Consider the following 19208-nt stretch of genomic DNA (forward strand, 5'->3'; position numbering starts at 1 on the left):
AATTTCCTCCAGTACAATATTTGTGACTATGACAGGTGCCCACTTCGATAACAAGCCTTCTCTTGGCATAGCCTCTACCTCAACAAAAGAAGAGGGCATTAGTGTCAAAGCAATTTAGGAATAAATGCCTTGCAGCATGGCTAGAAGAAAGACTACTGGAATATCCATTCATGCTTACGGTAAATGTGTATATGCCATTAACAGCACCTGATGGTTGTTGGGCTTTTTGTTTTGCTCTTCATTTCCACCTATTCAAAGCACCTCCTCAGCTCTTCTTGGGTGTTCAGTTGCCAGGTTGCAGTACCTGTGTTCACCCTGTTGCCTTTTTGATTTGTTCAACAAGTACCTTTACGGCAACTCTTAACATCCTGAATCCCTCTTTGGAGACCAAAAGATTCCCCATAGCAATGACTCTTCTGACATACACTTCTCTAATAACAAATTCCTAGGCCAAAGACGTATGAGCTGAACTAGCAAATCCTTTGCTGGTTCTTGTTCTGTATGTTGCAAAGACAGTAAATGTATTTAAACTTCTTTCATATGTTGTCCCATTTCTTATTATACAGTATGATCTATACGAGCACTGAGGCAATTCTCACTTCAAATTACAGTATCTGAATGCCTATCATTTTCTTCCAATATATCTATCTAGTCAACTGCACAATGCAAGAAAGCCATGTTTCCACTACAACAACAAAAAAAGGCTATTATCCAGATTAATTATCTAAGAATTCCACATAGAGAACTTGCTCAGAACTTCTATAAGGGTAGTACCAGTAACTTCACTTATTGCGGGTTTGATTTTATGTTTATACATACAGTACTCAGGTGTTTCCTAACTAGCCCTGCATGGCAACGTGTACCTTCACAGGGAAATAAAAAAGCATGAGAAAGCAGCAAAGAGAACTTCAGATCTGAAAGACAAAACCTTTTTCATTATCACAATTTTCAAAGCTTTTTAACTGATTGACAGCAATCTCAGTTTTAATCTTCATGCCATTATGAAAAGATCAGATGAACCAAAGACTAGTAAAAGATAACTTCCATCCAGTAATTGAAAGAAAACGGACCTTTCTGGCCATCATGTCAGAAGCCTTTGTAATGACTATGAAAAATTCACATAAAAGCTTTTTCCAACTTCTCTTAGAGTTACCCAAAGCAAACTACAGTGGACATACTTCCTGCTCCCCTTTTTAAGTTCCACAAAATGTTGAAGCCGTCAATGCTTAGAAAGTTCTGAAACTCATCAAAAGTTGTCTATATAAGTGTTTTGCCAGCCACACTACCATCTACATATGGATGTGTCAATTTCTGTAGAAATAAAGAAATAAAATATGATTCCCCAATACATTGTATCTTGGTGTTATTTCAAAGTAAGGATTTTATGGTGGATCCTCATAATCACACAAAGCATTCTTCCTGTAGAAGATCTCATTATCAGACACAACTGTTCATTTTTAAAGGAAGAAAGATTTCTCTCTCTCATGTCTGGTCAGAAGGCCTGTGAACGGATAAACTATGCTTCAATTATCTGTTTAAAAGAGCTCAGTGAAAGATGATCACAGAATCATTTAGGTTGGAAGGGGCCTCTGGAGATCATTTGGTCAAGCCCCCTGCTCAAGCAAGGCTACCTGGAGGAGGTCACCCAGGACCACGTCCAGAAAGCTTTTGAGTTATCACCAAGGATGGAGACTCTACAGCCTCTTCAGGCAACCTGTTTCTATGTTTGACAACACCCTCAGTAACTCAAAAACATTTTCTTGGGTTCCCCTGAGCCTTTTTTTTTTCTCCATGCCAGACAGCGCCAGCTCCCGCAGCCTTTCCTCACAGGAGAGATGCTCCAGTCCCTCGGTCATCCTCATGGCCCATTGCTGGTCTCTCTCCAGTAGCTCCACATCACTGGTGTACTGAGGAGCCCCGAACAGGACCCAGTACTCCAGGTGAGGCCTCACCCATGCTGAGTAAAGGCAAGGATCACCTCCTTGACCTGCTGGCAACGTGCCTCCTAATGCAGCCCAGGAGGCTGTTGGCAAATTCTCAAAGATTACCTATAAAAAAAAAAAATCCATCTATTTCAACTCCCACAAAGCCAGGGAAAAAAAAAGAAGTCTAATACATATTCAGAAACCATAGCAACTGGATTATAACCAAAAAGGTATCTGCAGAGTAACTTTCTGACTGGCAGTACTTCTACAGCTAGGCCTAGGTTAAACAAACAATATCCTACAGCGAAGTATTGTCTGTGAAAACAGGATACAAGACGTCAAGTTCACATTTTGTACAAAAAGTACAAAAAGTTGGGTTAATAAGGGTGCTATCCCTCCTCTTGTGATATGGTGTATGTGGTAAACAGGTCCTGTTTACGTGTGAGACCGGTGCCACCTGGGATTCAGAGCCCTGGAGAAGCAGCAGTATCTTGTTAGAGGGTATGAGGACATGCTATTCCCTCATGTGCAACAACTTTACGTGTATAAATTTGTTTGCATTTACATTTCACACAGGGACTGCCTGCTGTGACACTTCAAAACCCAAATGGTGAGTGAAATAGCATAGTCCTGCCCCGCGTGTCCAGCTCTGGGCTCCCCAAACTGGTTGGGGACCTCAACTGGTGGATATGGTCCTGGGCAAGTGGGCCCATGTGCTTCAGCAGGGGCTTGGACGAGATGACCCCCAGAGGTCCCTTCCAGCCCCAACCCTCCTGAGACCCTGAAGTTGTCAAAGCTCATGCCTTTTAGTTGCAAGTGACTGAGAAACAAACTTTGATATTAAGGATGAATTGTTAAAATTAAGGATATCTTGTGACCAAAAAACACCATCTGCTCACACCTGCTAGGGCAGAAGACCACCCATAAGTTAAAGCTAGTCCCTTAACTGAAATGAACACAGGCTCATCCCCATTTGTAACAAAGAAAAAAGTTTGTTTTTTTTGTAGTTCACTGTTCCTTGTCCTCCACCAAAAGTAACCTCATCTTGTACACTCAAAACAACCACCACCATGCACACAAAGATCATTCGCAGATAACTTAAACCTACTTTAGGGCTGTACACACAAAGTATCACTAAAAAAGTTTCACCAAGTGCCTTTGCCAGTTTGTTGATTCAGCCCAGCTCCCTTGTGGTTAGGGCACAGCGGCCCGCCCCGCTGCACACAAACACCTCTAAAAATCCAAGGTACCCACCTGAGCCAAAACAACTCATTAGGCAAAGCACTCCCAAAACAGCTCCGTGCTTTCGGTTTCTAAGCAAGCCAGGACTCCCTGTGTAATGCTTCACTGCCCTCTCCCACTGCAGTCTTCATTCCTGCTCCCAAACCTCCCCAGCCGCATGGCCAGCACACCTGATGAGGCTGCTGGCCCCCTTCCTAGGCAGGCAGCTGCTCACACCAGCTACCACCACCCTGCTTTCCTCTTTCCCCCCCTCCCCATATCCTTATTTTTGTGCAGCACAGAGCTACAGGTCTCCCAACGAGGAAAATTATGCGCTTACACACATCTGCTATGTCCATCTTCCGTCCTACCGCTGTGATTTTAATATTAGGACGTACTCTATTATGACAGAGAAACTGTTAAGCAAAGCAGACTACCTTTTATTTAAGGCAACCCAGATGCATTCACTACTAAATAAAACTCGTTTTCACGTGAGAAGAACACAGGAAAAAAAAAACAACTTATATGTAAGAATGGTTCCTATGTGTTTTTTTTAGTGATAAAAACATTCACACACGTATGGAAAACATTTTAGACAATTTCTGAAGACACAGCAACAAAACAAACTATTGCTCGAGCTAAAGAGCCACACAGACAACTCACTTTTTGCTTGCCAGATGACAGCATTGCAAACAGGAGCGTGCTTTGCTCAGGGTGAAAATAAGAGACAACGCTGTCCTGCCTAAGCCACAGAAGGTCGGATATAACAACACAGTTTACAGTGGACAGAAATCAGGCACTGAAAAGGAAGAGCAAAAGCAAAACCGTAAGTCACAGGATGACGACTTGATTCACAGTTTACTCAAGTTAATGAAAAGATTCCAACTCCTGCAGATTTCAGCGGGTTATGAAACAGGTCCTGCGAAGGGAAGCGCTCCAAGTCACAAACAGCAATGCGATATTTTGATACCTAATTGCCACCATTGCCCACGAAGAAATCCCTGGTGTAAAGTAGAGAACAAATACAATAATCTCGCTTTCTCATTTTAAAATGGCATGAAAGGAACAATAAAAAAAAAAGTTATTGAAGAGAACTAGATTGTTCCCAGCTGTTATCATAAAATACTACAGCTGTTCGTGTCATTGTAGCTAATGACCAGTTGCACTTTTTCAAAGATTGTAACACAGTATGACCATTGTAATCTACATCAAACTGAAACTTGGCAAACATCACGGAAAAAAAAAAAGACCAAAAAATTATTTAAATTGCTGTGTTTGATGTTTTAGTTGTGTTTGTGGGTTTTGGGGTTGTTTTTCTGCGTGTGTGTGTTTGGGGGAATGGCTCTGAATTTTTGTCTGAATGGCTCAGCATTCAAGTTGTCCATTACTTTAAATTCCTTTAAAAATCACTGTAAATGAAAGGTATTTAATTATTAAAGTTGTCTCTGCAGTAATAAAAGCAGAAATAAGCCAGAAATTGCCAAATTTGTTCCAAATTTGCTGAGTAGAACAATATCTCAAATCCAAAGTGGATGATGAAATATCTTCTCTCCAAGGCCAGCAAGAGGGTGGGTTTCCCCATTTCGAAGCTTTTAATTGTTTTGTTAACTGTATATGTGAACCAAATCAAATCTTCCATAAGGATTCAAACATACATGCAAAGAAAATGTGAAAATAGAAAAACAAAATAGAGAGATAGATGAAAAAAGAATTTTCAGAGACATCTCTCTACTGGAACAGTACTCCTTGACAGATGGAGAAAAAGCTAAGGGAAAAGTATGTATGCCCACAAAAAAAAAATCTCTCTGCAGAACCTGGAATATACTATTTCAAGCAATTTCATATAATTTCCAGAGAAAATACATTAGCATATGTTTCTCTCTAGCCATGTGCTTTCCCCTCCAAAATCACCCATATAGGATTATAGACCAGAAACACATCCCAAGCTCCTTTTTTTTCCCCTGTGCTGCTTTTTTTCCTCGTTACTAATAAAAACACTGATTTATTGAAGAAAACCAGCATTCACTTTACCACCAGGTTTTCCATGTCAGAAACAATTCCAGAACTCCAAACACTTCAGAAAGACTACCACGCAACCATACACGACATACATCCTGCTGCATATGAACTGATCTGGGACGTTATAACAAGTAACATACAGCCACAGCAAAGAAACATAAAAAGCTCAAGAACAGGAAAACCAAGGAGAGAAGGAGCTCAGCCTCTTCTTCTCCCCTTGAGCTATTTATCCAGACCACTAAAGATTTATTTCAGAATGATGGGTAGTCCAAAACACGAACAACTCAGGAACTTAGCTTTTATCTGGCCACACAATTACTTGGCTGTCACTACCAGCAAGAAAAACAACAACAAAAAAAAAAAACTGTGTATAACCTACCTTCATGAGGACACTCACAAATGCTTAAATTAAAAATTAAGCCCTAGTCACACTAAATTAGGCCAGAAAACTGTAGTTGGGATTCTATTAATTAAGTCTATTGAACAATGCCCAGAGTGAGTGCTAAAGACCGTCTGCAACATCGCATCTGCATAACCCATTATTAACACGTGTTATTTTCACCATTCCAATCACAAGGTCAAAGTGCACTTCCTTTCTTGTGGCAACACTGTGCAGGCTTGGTATTTTTGTGTAATTGGCAAGAATCAGAGCCAACATTATAGCACGATTTGCTCTGCGGGGGGTGATTTCCTACTGATTTCGTTGGTGAGAACTTCACCACCACGAAAAGGTAACCTGGCTTTAGGATTCTGAATAAATTCTCTGGTTAAACCTGTTGCCTTTTTTTTCCCCCTCCAGTCCATCAACTCCACACTGTGCGAGAGCTAGGACAACTCAAGGCCAACAAGAATATGGTGCAACAGAACTCCTAAGCCGCATGTATCTAAAAGACTGCCTGGAGAAAAAGAGTATGGTATAGAATACCAGCATTTTCATACCAATGCCTGCTTCATCCCATTGGAGAACTTCTTGATTTGGAAAACCCCAAAATGCAAACTTCAATTATTTTAATCAATCCATATATGCTTATCTGAAAAATAGAAAAAAAGCTATCAATATTGCTAACGCTTAATGCAACTATATTTGAGGAGAGTTTTTTCTTCTTTCTTTGCCACCAGGATTAATCTCTATACAGACTAGGTTCTATACCTTTAACACTGACTTTAAGGTGGAGGCTTTGAAGTTCACTCATCCGTGATGAACTTCACTTTTTTTTCAAGCAAGTATTACCACCTTCATCAAATCTTACTTTCCCTTGCTAATTAATTTCTGCGTCGGGCTGCAGAGACACCAAAGCATAAGTGCTTACACTGCTTCTCTTCCCAAATTAACTAAAACCACTAATGACCACGCTAGCCCTCACATAACTTTTTGCAAGCTACGTGAGTTAAAACCAGGAGCCATGCTGTGAGCTTCCAATGTTACTGCTAAGCAACCTGCAAGCAGCAGCTGAAGTGCAAAATACAGACATCCTTCTGGGACAAGTTGGGCAGAGCTTGAGTAGCACACTGATAGTGGAGCTAGTCACTGAAAAGAAAGCTACAGAGTCAGCAGCTGGCTGCAGAATTACAACAGAAGTCAGAGGAAGAGTCATAACACACTTCCCCTGTTCTCACACGCTTCCCCAGGCACCTACAGATGCATCAAAGGCAATACACTGTACCCAGAGCACCTCTTACCTTAGGTGAAGTGCATCCCAACCACAAACAGGCAGCACTTAAGCTGCTCAACATACGGCACCACAGGAATTAAAAAATAAAATTAAAAAGAATACAAGGACAGAGTTTGAACAGGAAAGGAAGGAGCACACTGAAACTTGAGAGGGAGAAAGCATTAAGAAAAAAGAAGACTGAAAACAACAGAAAGCTGCAGTGGAAGTTCAGTATAGCACACCTTGATTTCTAAGTACAAAGAGGTTTAATTGTTAAGATTACTGTTAAGCAGAATGTTCTCCAAAGCTTCATGAAAACCCCTACAAAAATCTACACCTTTAGCATGCACAATGTGGACACCCCACCCACAAACACCTAGGAATTAACTCCTAAATAAACACATCACTTTTGACCCCTGGTGCCTTTCCACTCCACTCTTTCTCCTTTCCAGCTCCAACGACAAGCGCTATCAACTTGCAAATTGCGTTGGCATCGTAATTAAAATCTTAACTAAGACAGTCATGTTCTCCTCACACACCAGTGTTGCCATATCAACGTGAACATGCCTAACCTCGCTAATAAAAATAGGCCTCATACTCAGCTTAAAACACATGGAAATGACTGTCAAAGAGATCCCACTCTGGGGGTGTTACTTCAACAGCATCGGCTTTCTGGTGGGGGAGTAAAGTAGTTTGGATTTCTTATCTTTGAGATTAAAATTCACCACCACGGCATCTATCGTCCCTGTTTCTCCACACAGGCTCTTCCATGTCTTCCTCCATGCGAGGAATACATGGTTAGGAGGATGTACCCGGGGTGCAACACTGCTACGTTGGCAGATTATTCACTGAGCCCCGCTGCTGCACGAACTAGGCCGCACGGACGCTGAAGTGTTTTTCAGAGCCGGGATGATGCATTTCACCATTATCGACTGAGAAGCCATAAAATGCTCTTTTACGGGGTAAAGTCAAGGTAAATGACTGATTATCAGAACAGGAAATGATTTAAGCATTCAGCAGAAGAAACGATATGTAATGGCAACTTGCATTTGACTCGTGAAACCACATATAAAAGAGTATCAGAAGGCACCTTTTCATGAAGGTGATTTGAAGTGGCTTTTACTTCAGAAACTTGTGGCTTCTTTTATGGCATCCTTGAGAAAATAAAAAAAGTGTAAAACAGTATCTTTGTGTCTTAAAATACTCTTAAGGGAGTGCTTTTCTCCAAATTCTTTAAAGCTCTAAAGGAGGAACTATCCCCCACGCCCTGCTGCTTCAACATCACTGGGAAGCCTTAAATGAACTAGCATTCATACTTGATGGAGTACCAAACCTAAATTGCGTTTCTTCTGTACTTTAAGTAGGAACTGCCCAGCAAAACAGAAGGAGCTGAAGAAAGAGGATGAGTTCGGGACATACAAGCTACAATACACAAATAAGCAGCATGCTGAGGTATTAACACTGCCCAAGATAAATTTCCTTAAGAAATACCAGGCGAGAAGAATCGTGAGAGTTCGGGAAGACACGGAACTATGAAGAATAAAAAGAGTATCAGGTTGTATACTCAGAGATAAATATATTTTGTATTTTATCTTCCTGCCACAACCCGCACAGAAAAGTGAGCGTAACCATGTAGAATCTCTCATCTCCAAGTGGGATGCACGCAATGGAAGTAGATACCATTGAATTTGGGAATAGATAGCAGGGAGGAAACAACTGCCCTGCACAACATTCCCCTATGGAAAATTACCTCAACTGGCTCATATTTTCCACTTAAGTTAAGCACTGATAACATCCAGCATGAACTCCTCTTTCAAGTTTCTCACCACCACCACCACCAGTGGTATCAAACGCACCACTCCCCTCGCTGGGCTCAGCCAGAAAGAGCACGTAACAGAAGACAGCTTTAGCCCACACGGAATTCAGAAACATAAAGGTTTTAAACACACAGATAAGGTAGTTGGTTTCCCCCCTCACCTCGTATTAGTCAAAAGCACGAGGGAAGTCTCCCACCTATGCAGCGCAACACGAGTTGCGTAAGAAAGGTGTCTTCCAGTGCACGCGTGGTTCTTCCTTATGCAGTAAAAGGCTTGCTGTTTCAGTACAGCCTTATTTACAAAATTACCTTAATGAGTAAGAGGTACGGAGAGTTCACAAATCAAAATAAATCACCAGTTTAATTACACAAGCGTAACTGTCAAGCGCTGTACTTTGCTTTTATTTAGGTTTCTCATTACTACGCTCACGATCCTTTACGCCGAGCGCTGTGCTCCAGGCACACGTACACAGGTTCACAGGGTGTCAGACACACGCAGGCTGCCATACCCAAGCGGCATCCAGCTGACAGAAGCCATGGGTTTTTTACAGGCATTAACTGAGTTTTGACCATGAGACGCAAGAACATAGGGGTTACATGTAAGAAAATAAGCCAGCCTTGTTTTGTTTTCTAAGTACCTGTAAGATAAGGACGAAGTGAGCACATCCACTCATTTTCTGTCCTCAACTGCTTCTCCTACAGCTTGTTTCATGAATTTACTGGGTGTCCGTGCTTACAAAGTTAGCAAAGCCAAGGGGGGACCACCCTAAAAAGGGTGGTAAGAGGGGATGAGGAGCACACAGCTCAAGGTGGGTTCTCCACTCGGTAACATCGCTTAAACCTAGATGCAGGCTCCCTCTGAGTGCATTCTTAAGCATTACAAGGATAAATTGAATTAATTAAAAACAAAAATAGAGTCAGCGTTCCTATGCCAATAGAAACCACTACAACGCAACTCCCTCCTTTCCCTCGCGAGGATCAGACAGATATTGAACTTCCAGCACCCTCAGAGGAGGGGCACAAAACAATTTCATCTCCTGCCACTGGCCAGCCGTAACTATCCAAGTAGCACCGGTCCTCAGCAGAGGTTTCCTAATACTTAGATTCACACCAGAACACATACCAAATGCACCAGCACTACTGATGCTCAGGTCAGGCACAAAACTACCCAAAAAACACAGGACAGCCCAGCACTCGCAGGGTGCACACATGCTGGAAAAAAAATGTATTTGATTCACAGGAAGGCTTCTGCAGCACCCCTATAAAGACCAGCCTGGTACACCAGCCTCTGGAGAACGCATACAGGTCTCCCCTGGACTAAAGGAAACCCTAAACTTCATGGCTAATTCCTGTTATTGACAGCAATAAACACCAGTTTTATCTTTCATGAATCTGAAGTTAACACTGATGGCTAACATATCGATTGGGAACTGACATTCATATTATATTACAAACAACTGACAGCCCAAACATTAGGAGATCGTTAACAACAACAGGGTTGGAAATTCAGAGATAGCAGAGGCTGGTGGCTGGTGTTTTGGGGGGTGTCAGTTCTTGATATAACCTCAGCACACAATGCACAACAGGATTGCCAACACCAAGGATCCAGAGCCATGGCAGCAGCCCATCTGAGGAGCTGAGATGGACGGATTCCATTAAAACTCCATTTTCCTTCAAAGGGGTAGGAAAAAAAAAATCAAAACCAAAAGCATACAACCATCTGACCTGCACAGAAGAATCAATCACTGTACCTAGCTAACAGCAAGATTTCCAGGAAATACTGCTTTTATTTCTCCGTATGACTATCAGGGCTCACTTTTGAAGTTTTGATTTAGGATTACTCTGCTTTAGAGCAGTATTTCTAGAAGGCAGTAACGCAACACTGAATATTTTGAGGAGGTCAAGTAATCTGACACGCAGCTTTTCCCTCCAGGTCAGTGGGGTTCATATCTTGCTAATGTCAGTAGTGACCAAAAGCTGTTGACATCAGACAGCTGTTCTGTGACCCACGAGGAATGAGCTAGGATTCTCGGTCCAGTTTTTCCTGGACAGGTATCCCCACCTTCACTAGCGCAACCCAGCCCAAGCTCTGGCTAGCAGGTCTCAGGAGTTTAAAGCGGTGCAGATAAGGAGCAGCTTTCTCAATCCTGAAAGAGAACTAGAACTTGTAAACAGCTCCGTCCGGGCGAAGGCTGCATCATACCTCTAACGAAAAAGAAAGGAATTTCAATCTGTAAATATGCCAGGTCAGCATTTGCTGCAACACTACATTGTCCCGAGCCTTGATCCTGCAAGCATTTGCATGTACAGGTCCATCTCTGAATGGTCTGATAACTGCAAGTAAGCATTGCTCCTCTACAGGATAAAAAAAATAAATAAATCCACAGATGAAAGATGATTTGTCTAATTTTCATGACAATGCGCATACCACGTTAAGGAGAGCACAAAAATAAATAAAAAAAGTACTACTCAAACTGTAACTGCATGCTGCAGCTTCACATACAGGAACCTCTTTCCCTTTAAGGATACAATTTTGTCAGCTTCACCAAGAGTTAATTTGCTTCTGAAAACTTCGCATGACACACAGACTTGAATTTCTTCTTTGCACCCCTCATTGCACAACCACCCCAGATCTGCAAATTTCACTCAAACCGTCAGATGTAATCGTGCACCAACAGCGTAACAGAGGAGAGAGAAGACCAAAACCTTATAAGCATTAGGAACTCCTCAGCCATCTTCCCCTTCTCCCAAAAGCACGCTTTATTTTGGACTGCAATCAGCTTCAGCACGGTTCAGAAAATTCAATAAGCAACGCGAAATGAGCGTGAGACGCGGTTCTTGCCGACAGAAATATCCCACTCCTCGCTATGCTCGATGGTTTCGGGCAGGGAAAAAAGCCAAGGAGCCCACCTAAGAGGCAGCAGGCAGCCAGGAGCAACCTGCAGGCAGCTGCTGGAGCTGGAAGCTCCCCGAGCGCACCCATCGTTGCGTAACGCTGCCTGGCCGGGGCTTTCACCGGCCAGCTCAGAACTGTTGTTAGAAGGAGACATCTCCTGTCATGCACCAGCAAACCGAAAGGGCTTAACGCACGCACACACGCATAAATAAATAAATAAAAAATGAACAAGACAAGCAACAACAACACAACAACCAACCGCACGCATGCAGGAGGAGAGGAGCTTAAGCCAGAGCTTACATCCATATGCTACGAACATCTCCTTCACAAATTAAGTTAAAATACCACATGAAATGAAACCTTAAAAAAAAAAAGTTGCTTTCACGGTTCTATCTCAGCACCATCAGAAAACCTGGTCTGCCTTCTACAGTATCAGGACTCTCTGGCTACTTGCATGGGTGCTAACAAGGTGTTATTTCCTTTTTTATGATTATTTCTTATTCATTTTCACATTGCAAGCCTACTCCAGTTGCTCACCTCTAGAAAGCACAAGTGACATCCCATGGAAAAGAAGCAAGGCAACCTTTTCCTACCCCCATTATCACCACCAATTATTTTCTTGCTAGATTTCCTTACAGTCTATATGAAGGCAGTGTGGGGTGCCTATGATACAGCAAAGAATAATCCTACTAAGAAATCAGTTTACTGTGTGCTACCCCCTTCAGGTACTATTTTAAGACCTTGAAAAGAACTCACTGTTTAATAAAATAAAAAAAAATGAACCGGTTAAACAAATCTTCATGTGACACAGTGACACCAGACAGCCACCAGCAGAGATGAGAGACACCCGAGCAGCATTTCGGTTTCGTTCAGTACTTTCTCAGTTTACCAAAGTCGATTTCTAATTGCACGATAAAATTATTTCTGCAATACCGCCGAGTTTTCTAAGAAAACGGTGCTTTGAGATATCACAAACATTAAAAATATATATATGTTTAAAAAAAAAAATGCAAAAAGAGTGGTTGCTGACAAAAGCCATTAGGATGCAAAGCACTGGGGGGGCTGTCAATATGGAGATGGCAGTTCCAATTCTGCAGCAATTCTTACTCATGCTGAACACCTACTTCAGTCAAAGGAAGTTCTGTCACACACGAGATCAGGACGTTTGGTCATGTGTCAGGAACAAGGCAGATTTTTAAACAAGTGCAAAAAATAATAATAAAAAAAAAAAGGGGGCAGCCACCCCATAACGGCGACGAAGCCTTCCCAATAGGGTTTGCTGTACCTAGAGAGGGGATGCATCAGCTAAACCGAGCTGCTTCAGGTCTCTGAAGCCTGCTGCTGGTGTGATAGAGCTGCTTGTTGGAAATATGCTACATTTTTACAGTATGTATCTCGGTTAGGAGGTACATTTCCAAGCCACGTTAAAAAAAATAAAATAAAAAAACGTGTCATGGCTGCAATTGCATTTCTCACATCTGCGGTTCCATTTGGAGGAAAAAAGGGTAAAAAATAATAATAATAAAAGGGGGGTGAAAGGCAATAGGAAGCGTGAATAAACAACATGCTGAATGCCATTTACACGGAAGGTTTGGCTCGGGGAGGCAGGGGGGGGGCCGGGGCCGCCTTCCCCTGCAGCCCCGCGGGCCGGGGGCTGCCAGCACAGCCCCTGCTGGGGGACAGCCTCGTCGGGGAGCCCTCGGGGGCCGAACCGAGAGGAGGAGGAGAAGGAGGAGGAGGAGGAAGGGGGATGCCCGGCGGAGCTCCCCCTCGCTCTGCAGCCAGCCCTGCGCAGCCTGGGCGCGGAGAGGGGGGGGGGCGGCGCTGCAGCGGGGGGACCCCCCCGGCCCCAAGCGTTGTGCCGAGCCCCCTCCCCCGACCCTAAACCCTCCTTATACCCCCCACACACACCTCCCACCCCCCGAGCGGCGGGGAGGGCGATGCCCCGGCGGCGGCACCCACCTTTCACCACCCTGTCCGTCGTCGACAGCTTGGGGTCGGTGGCCTTGTGCTCCGACATGTCGGCCGGGCGGCGGCCGCCGCTGCGGGCAGGGCTGGGGCTCCGGCTCCTCCGAGGTGGCCCCAAGTTGCCGCGTCCCGCTGGGTCGGCGCTGCCTTCCTCCCCCCTCCTCCTCCTCCTCCTCCTCCTCCTCGGAGCTCCGGCGGTGGCGGCGGCTTCTCCCCCGCTCCCCGCTGCTGGAGGCGGCCGCCGGCTTCTCCCCCCCCGCGGAGCACCAGCCGAGGGTCAGCAGGCAGCAGCGGCGGCAGCAGCAGCAGGCACAGCCCCGAGCCGGCAGCGGCGGCCAGGTTGCAAACGCAGCAGCCCTGCGCTTCGCTTCCTTCCTCCGCGGCGCAGCTCCTCCTCCTCCTCCTCCTCCTCCTCCTCCTCCTCCTCCTTAAGGTCAGGCTCCGTCTCCCCTCCCTCCCCCCTTACCCTCCCCGCTGAGCTCTCCCCGCTCAGCCCCTGCTCGCCCCGCTCAGCTCCGCTCCGCTCCCACCGCTCCGTCCCCAGCCCCAGCCCCGTCCCCGTCCCCGCTGCCGGCTCCGCGCCGCCCTCCCGGCCCCGCTCCCCCCCGCGCCGCCATTGGCCGCGCCCCGCCTCCCGCCCACCGCGGGGCCGCCCAGGTGCGCCCCGGCCGCCTCAGGGCCCTGCCGCAGCGCCCCCCCCCCCAAAAAAAAAAAGAGGCTTCGTGCCCCCCTCTTGGCACCCCCACAGCCCCGCGGTGGGGCTCGTCGGTGTGTGTCTGACGAGAATCTGCTCGGCTGTGGGGCTGAGCGGTGTTCTGGTTTTATTTTTTGTTAATTAAAGAGGAGAAATGAGGCGCGCCCCCTCGGGGTGAGGGGTGTTGAGGGAGCTCTTGTGGTGTGGCTCCTGTGTAGGGCAGCCAAGAAGCTGGAGACACCTTGCCCGGCTCCAGGGTGCCATCCAAGCTGCTTGGTTGGCAGATGTTGCTGCTTCAGGAAGCCACAAGGAAAACAAGGTGGCGGTCAGGACGCGTATTCCCAGCTTTGATTCGCCTGGCGTTTCTAGGGGGTGTTTGCTTGGCCATCCGTGTGGTGTTTTCCCTGAAAACATCCTACGTGACCGGCCTTCAGTACCACGCCGTGAGTCTTACTCCAGAAGCTGTGGTGAGCTCCTGGTGGTGCCACCACCCTTTGGTCCCATGAACATAAGAGCAAGGCACCCACCTGCCATCCCTCTCACAGCACCAACACAACACTAAAAAACAAACCCAGTGCTCAAGCAAGGTACTTCCTACCCACCCAAATAAACCCCAGAGCCCACATCAGGTACGTATAAAGCTCCCCATACGCTAAGCACGCTTCATGAAGCACCAAGAGCACAGAAGAGCCCGGGCAGAAGTGCCCCACGCCTTCACCCTGGCTGCTGGGAGGCACTGCTTAGCGGCACCTGGACGCAGAAGGAGAAGCAGCGCGTCAGGAATGCAGCACGGCCAGTAAATTCAGGTCTTGCATACGCCTCGTGGGCCACAACTTCATGAGACGCAGAGGACCAGTTTGGATCCGTTCTTCTGTGACTGCAGGCTGTTTGCATGAGTCATTTGGATTCTTGATAGACTGCAATAACAGAGACTCTGGGTCTCCAGCTTACACTTGCTCCCCCATTAGTCACAGGACAAGACTTCAGCTCCGATTTTTTTTTCAACAAGTAATTGTGGCTATTGTTGCAGCTATATAAGGACATTTAGTGTCCCAACTCCAGCACCTTCCTAGGAATTCTGAAGGCCATCTAGGACTTCTTTTAGCATTTTTCCTTTGCTTCAAGGTTCTTAGTTATAATATGCCATCCAGGCCAGGGGAGGTTCTCTCGTTTTATCTTGTGGAGGGAGGGTCTTGTTCATGCATTTGTTGCATTTAGTCTTCCTTTCCAAGGTAGAATCCCCATTGCAATTATTTTCTTCATAACAAGTTTTCAGATAAGTTTACGTAAGACAAAGATGAGTACCACTGCCAAAGACCACATATCATACCTCTGCAATATACAGCACAGTCAAGACTCAGATCACAGGTAAAAGACCTCATCACCACTTTGTCTTGGTCTGGTGCAGTCTTAACCTCATGACTTCTTTCAGGAGCATTTGTAAATTCTTTATCCTTGCCATGAGGGAAGGAAAAAGAGAGAGAAAAATCACAGAACACCTTCTTTGTTCTCTTGTGATGGTAACAGAGTTGAAAAATTCTGTATTTCGGATCCATGTTAGTAGTAGAGGTTGTGTAACTTCCTTAGTACTTAAATGTTTCTTTTTCCCCCATCTGCACAGCTTCTTCCTTCATTTTTTTTCTTGCAAAGACCTCCTTTACCATAGAGGGATTTCTTTTTCATGGGATCTGAGTTCTATTGGACTCCTTTATTTCATTTAACAGGAGGAGAACATGGAGATACCTCTCTGAATGGGAACAATACGGTCCATGGGTTTCTGGGCAAATTCTAACACATTTGACTTCTCGCATCAAACCTGAGTAGCATTGTTAGTCATATCATCCCCCAGCAGAATGGAAGCCCAGCATTATAAACTGGAAGCTCTGATCTTCTGATCGCAGGTTTTGGAGACAAGGTCTGCGAGAGCTGGGGGTGGGGCAGAGAAGGGGAAGAGGGATTTTTTTCAAGTCTGAAATAAGCCAGCCCCTACCTCTTCACCTCATATGAGCAATTCTTTTCCATTTTAGCAGAGAGGTGACAATTTTTTTAAGCACACAGCAGCTCCAGAAAGCAGCAGCACCCACCTGAAGCGGAAGGAGGAATAAATGACCATGCAATGAGAAGGCAGTCATTTTAGGTCAAATGTTGCATGATGATGTACGGGCTAACAGACTCCAAACCTTGTCATGTGTCCCATGAAAAATCAGTGGTGGAGTTGCCTGGACTTATTTCAGTAGCAAGCTGAAGATTATTCTCTAGAAATGTAACCATATGTTTGCACACTGACTCAACCAATTAAGATCCTGTTTAAAAGTATTGATTGTAAGAGATAGCATTTTAAATTTTAATCATTATTATTAGAGAAAAACTGTTCTAACTGCAGGGAGTCTGTCCTTCACGCATTAGCTTTAGCCCCTGGAAGTTCTGGCTTCACATATGATAAATGTAACTTGGGCAGTATCTTGGAAGTAAAGGGAACTGCGAGAGTGTGCCTGAATATTATGATGGCTGCATGGAAAATATGTGCAGCGAGGTTAGTCTGGACATCAGTGTTGCCTTAACTGATTATTTTCCTGATTATTTTTTTTTAAATAAGAGAGATCTGTAATTGTTTCCGTTTACTTCCCTGCAGTATAAGAAGTGATGGGATTCTTAACATCTGCGTATCGAAGTCTATTGCATAGGCCATAATGTCTACAACACAGTTGTCCACAAGATTAAGACTGTTACTAGCCTGCATTGACAGGGCATTTCTAGGAGATACGCAGAACCCAAGGCTGAACTTCACAGTCCTGACTACAAGCACCTAAAACTTCCAGAAGACCAACATTCATCTACATCTGACAAGAGTAAATTTGACACCAAGTGCCTTGGAAGGCCAGTATAACTTATTGGTGCCATTTGGTCCTGTTACGTCCAAGAGAGGCAATTCATACCAGCGAGCCTTTACAGCAATGTAGATCACTCTTAAAAGGGCCAAGGGGCACCATCCGATGGTGTTCTTGACAAATGGTTTCCCATATTTCTTCTACCTCAATACACAAGAGGGAGCTAGATAAAGGGCCTGTAGCAGGTAACAGTTCTTTGTTTCATCTAAACACGTCCTGCCCACCTTGCAAAGAGATGGCAAGTTCAGATGGCAAAACACAGTCACATAATCCATCACTTAATGCATTCTTTGGGTTCCCCATGTGTGATCCTCATGCACCCAGTGCAGGCACTTAACCTGTCGCATGGTCAGCCTCTCCGCAGCCTTGCATGTTTTCCCCTTGCGTGCATCTGTCAGGCATTTGGCTCAGCTGCTTCTATAGGCTCTGGATTTGGTCCCAAAGCCATCAGCAGAATTTATACACGCTGTTAACGATACAGTGCCCGCTTTAGAAGGCAAAGAAAAATAGACAATTTTACAGAGTCATAGAGGGGATGCTACCAAAATGAATCGTGCTGGAATAAAATACAAGCAGTGGCATCAGGGATGCTGGAGAGGGAAGGCAGGTTAGCTCCAAATTCCAAGATGATGAATCTGCATGGAAAACAGTAACAAATGGTGCTATGAGCAATTATACAGAGCCGAACTGACATTTAGAAAGAGTCAACAGATAGTAATAAAAAAGAACACAAGCGAAAGATAATAACTTTGAGCCCTGGAAACAGTCATACCCCCTGCAAAATCTAGCCTGCTTGCAGTAGGTTTCAATATAAAAGAAGCACAGCTATGGTCATCCAAGGCTGCGAATGAAAATCTGCGTTTGGATTCAGCCTCTGGTGCAAAACAGATCCACAAGCCGTGCCTGTCATCCCTAGCAGCATGCAGACCCGAGACAAATCATGCCAAGGTCTTCCATCTGCCCCCTTTCCAACACTGCAGACACATCAGGTAATGCAGGCTTCTTACCCTGCAGTTTCAGATTCCTTAAGAGGCCCGTATCTGCACCAGGCTAACTACTGTATTAAGCTCAAAGGTGAAGACCAAGTTACAATTAAGATTGGGGCTAAATACTGAAGCCGGCGTAAGAATAAGTCAGGAAACCAGAGAAGCAAAGAGTCTACCAAACCGAGGAGCATGGTCAGAAAGCCACAGAGCCAGGAGCTTGAAAATCCCTGTTCTAAGATAAGTCAGGGCTGGAACAAGGTGAGGTCTAGGAGCCTAACACAAAGGAGACAGGAACCGGGGATCAAGACTAAGCAAACAGGAATGAAAAGCGGGAGGGACAGAAGCAAAACTACAGCCAAGTGGCACTGCAGACTGCCAAGAGCAACTGGTGGAGCTGCCTGACACATCTGCTGTTAGAGGAAATTAGCCAAGCCTTAGCTCCTGCACAGCTGGGCCACAGTCCCGGTCGCCCTACTGCATCCAGCTGCAGGGGCCGTAGCCCAGGCAGAGCTCGACAATGTGGACAAATGTGCAGCAGCTTAAATGTGCACCTTACCTGCAGGAGTAGCTCATCCCTATACATTTACTGGTGCAAGCAGCAGATTCAACTGGGTGTACGTACCCAGTGCAAATCCACTGCCCTGGTTCGCCTAAATGTCTTTAAAATTATAGCTTTAATTAAGCGCTGCAAGTCTGTGCGCTGGAAAGGGCTTGGTGTAGAAGCAATAGATGTGTTTGATGGCAGGCAGCAGTGCCAAGGTTCCCAAAAGTGGAAAGACATCCCCTCGTCTCCCCCTGCTGGCCTGCGCCTCCAGGAGCCGAGTGCCTGGGAGCAGCCGCCTCCTCTGCCTCGCCTGTGCCAGCACTTGGAGAAGCTGCAGGAGGGTACCCTTGGGATCAGCCTCCAACATCAAACCGTTCTCAAGATGCTGGCAAGGGCTTAAAACCACAGTCCTGCTATCAAGAATTAGTCATTTGCTCCCAGGGAGTTCATCCTGCAGGCTCTGGTTCTTAATTAGGCACTGCTCTTAATGGGAGGCTACAGAGCACAGAATTTCACATCGGGCCTTAAGATGTTATCCCCGTGAATATTAAAATCCCCCAGAAAAAAAAAAAAAAAAAAGAAAAAAATAATATATATAT

At 45.2% G+C, this 19208-nt stretch overlaps 1 protein-coding gene across 6 annotated transcripts in view; it reads right to left on the minus strand.

Annotated features, from left to right (window-relative positions):
* The window catches only part of PPP3CA (protein phosphatase 3 catalytic subunit alpha), a 190338-nt gene extending 176390 nt beyond the window's left edge, over nucleotides 1-13948 (minus strand). For 5 of the 6 annotated variants that reach the window (XM_068681839.1, XM_068681836.1, XM_068681835.1 and 2 more), the window contains exon 1: nucleotides 11544-11631. In XM_068681839.1, the coding sequence (XP_068537940.1) occupies nucleotides 11544-11616 (73 nt within the window). In that variant the 5' untranslated portion in view covers nucleotides 11617-11631. Of the gene's footprint in view, nucleotides 1-11543; nucleotides 11632-13491 lie in introns of those variants that run through there. The other variant, XM_068681840.1, reaches the window with a different exon arrangement.
* Nucleotides 13949-19208: the final 5260 nt, after the last annotated feature.

This window comes from Anas acuta, chromosome 4, assembly GCF_963932015.1.
Source record: "Anas acuta chromosome 4, bAnaAcu1.1, whole genome shotgun sequence".
Classification (NCBI taxonomy): domain Eukaryota; kingdom Metazoa; phylum Chordata; class Aves; order Anseriformes; family Anatidae; genus Anas; species Anas acuta.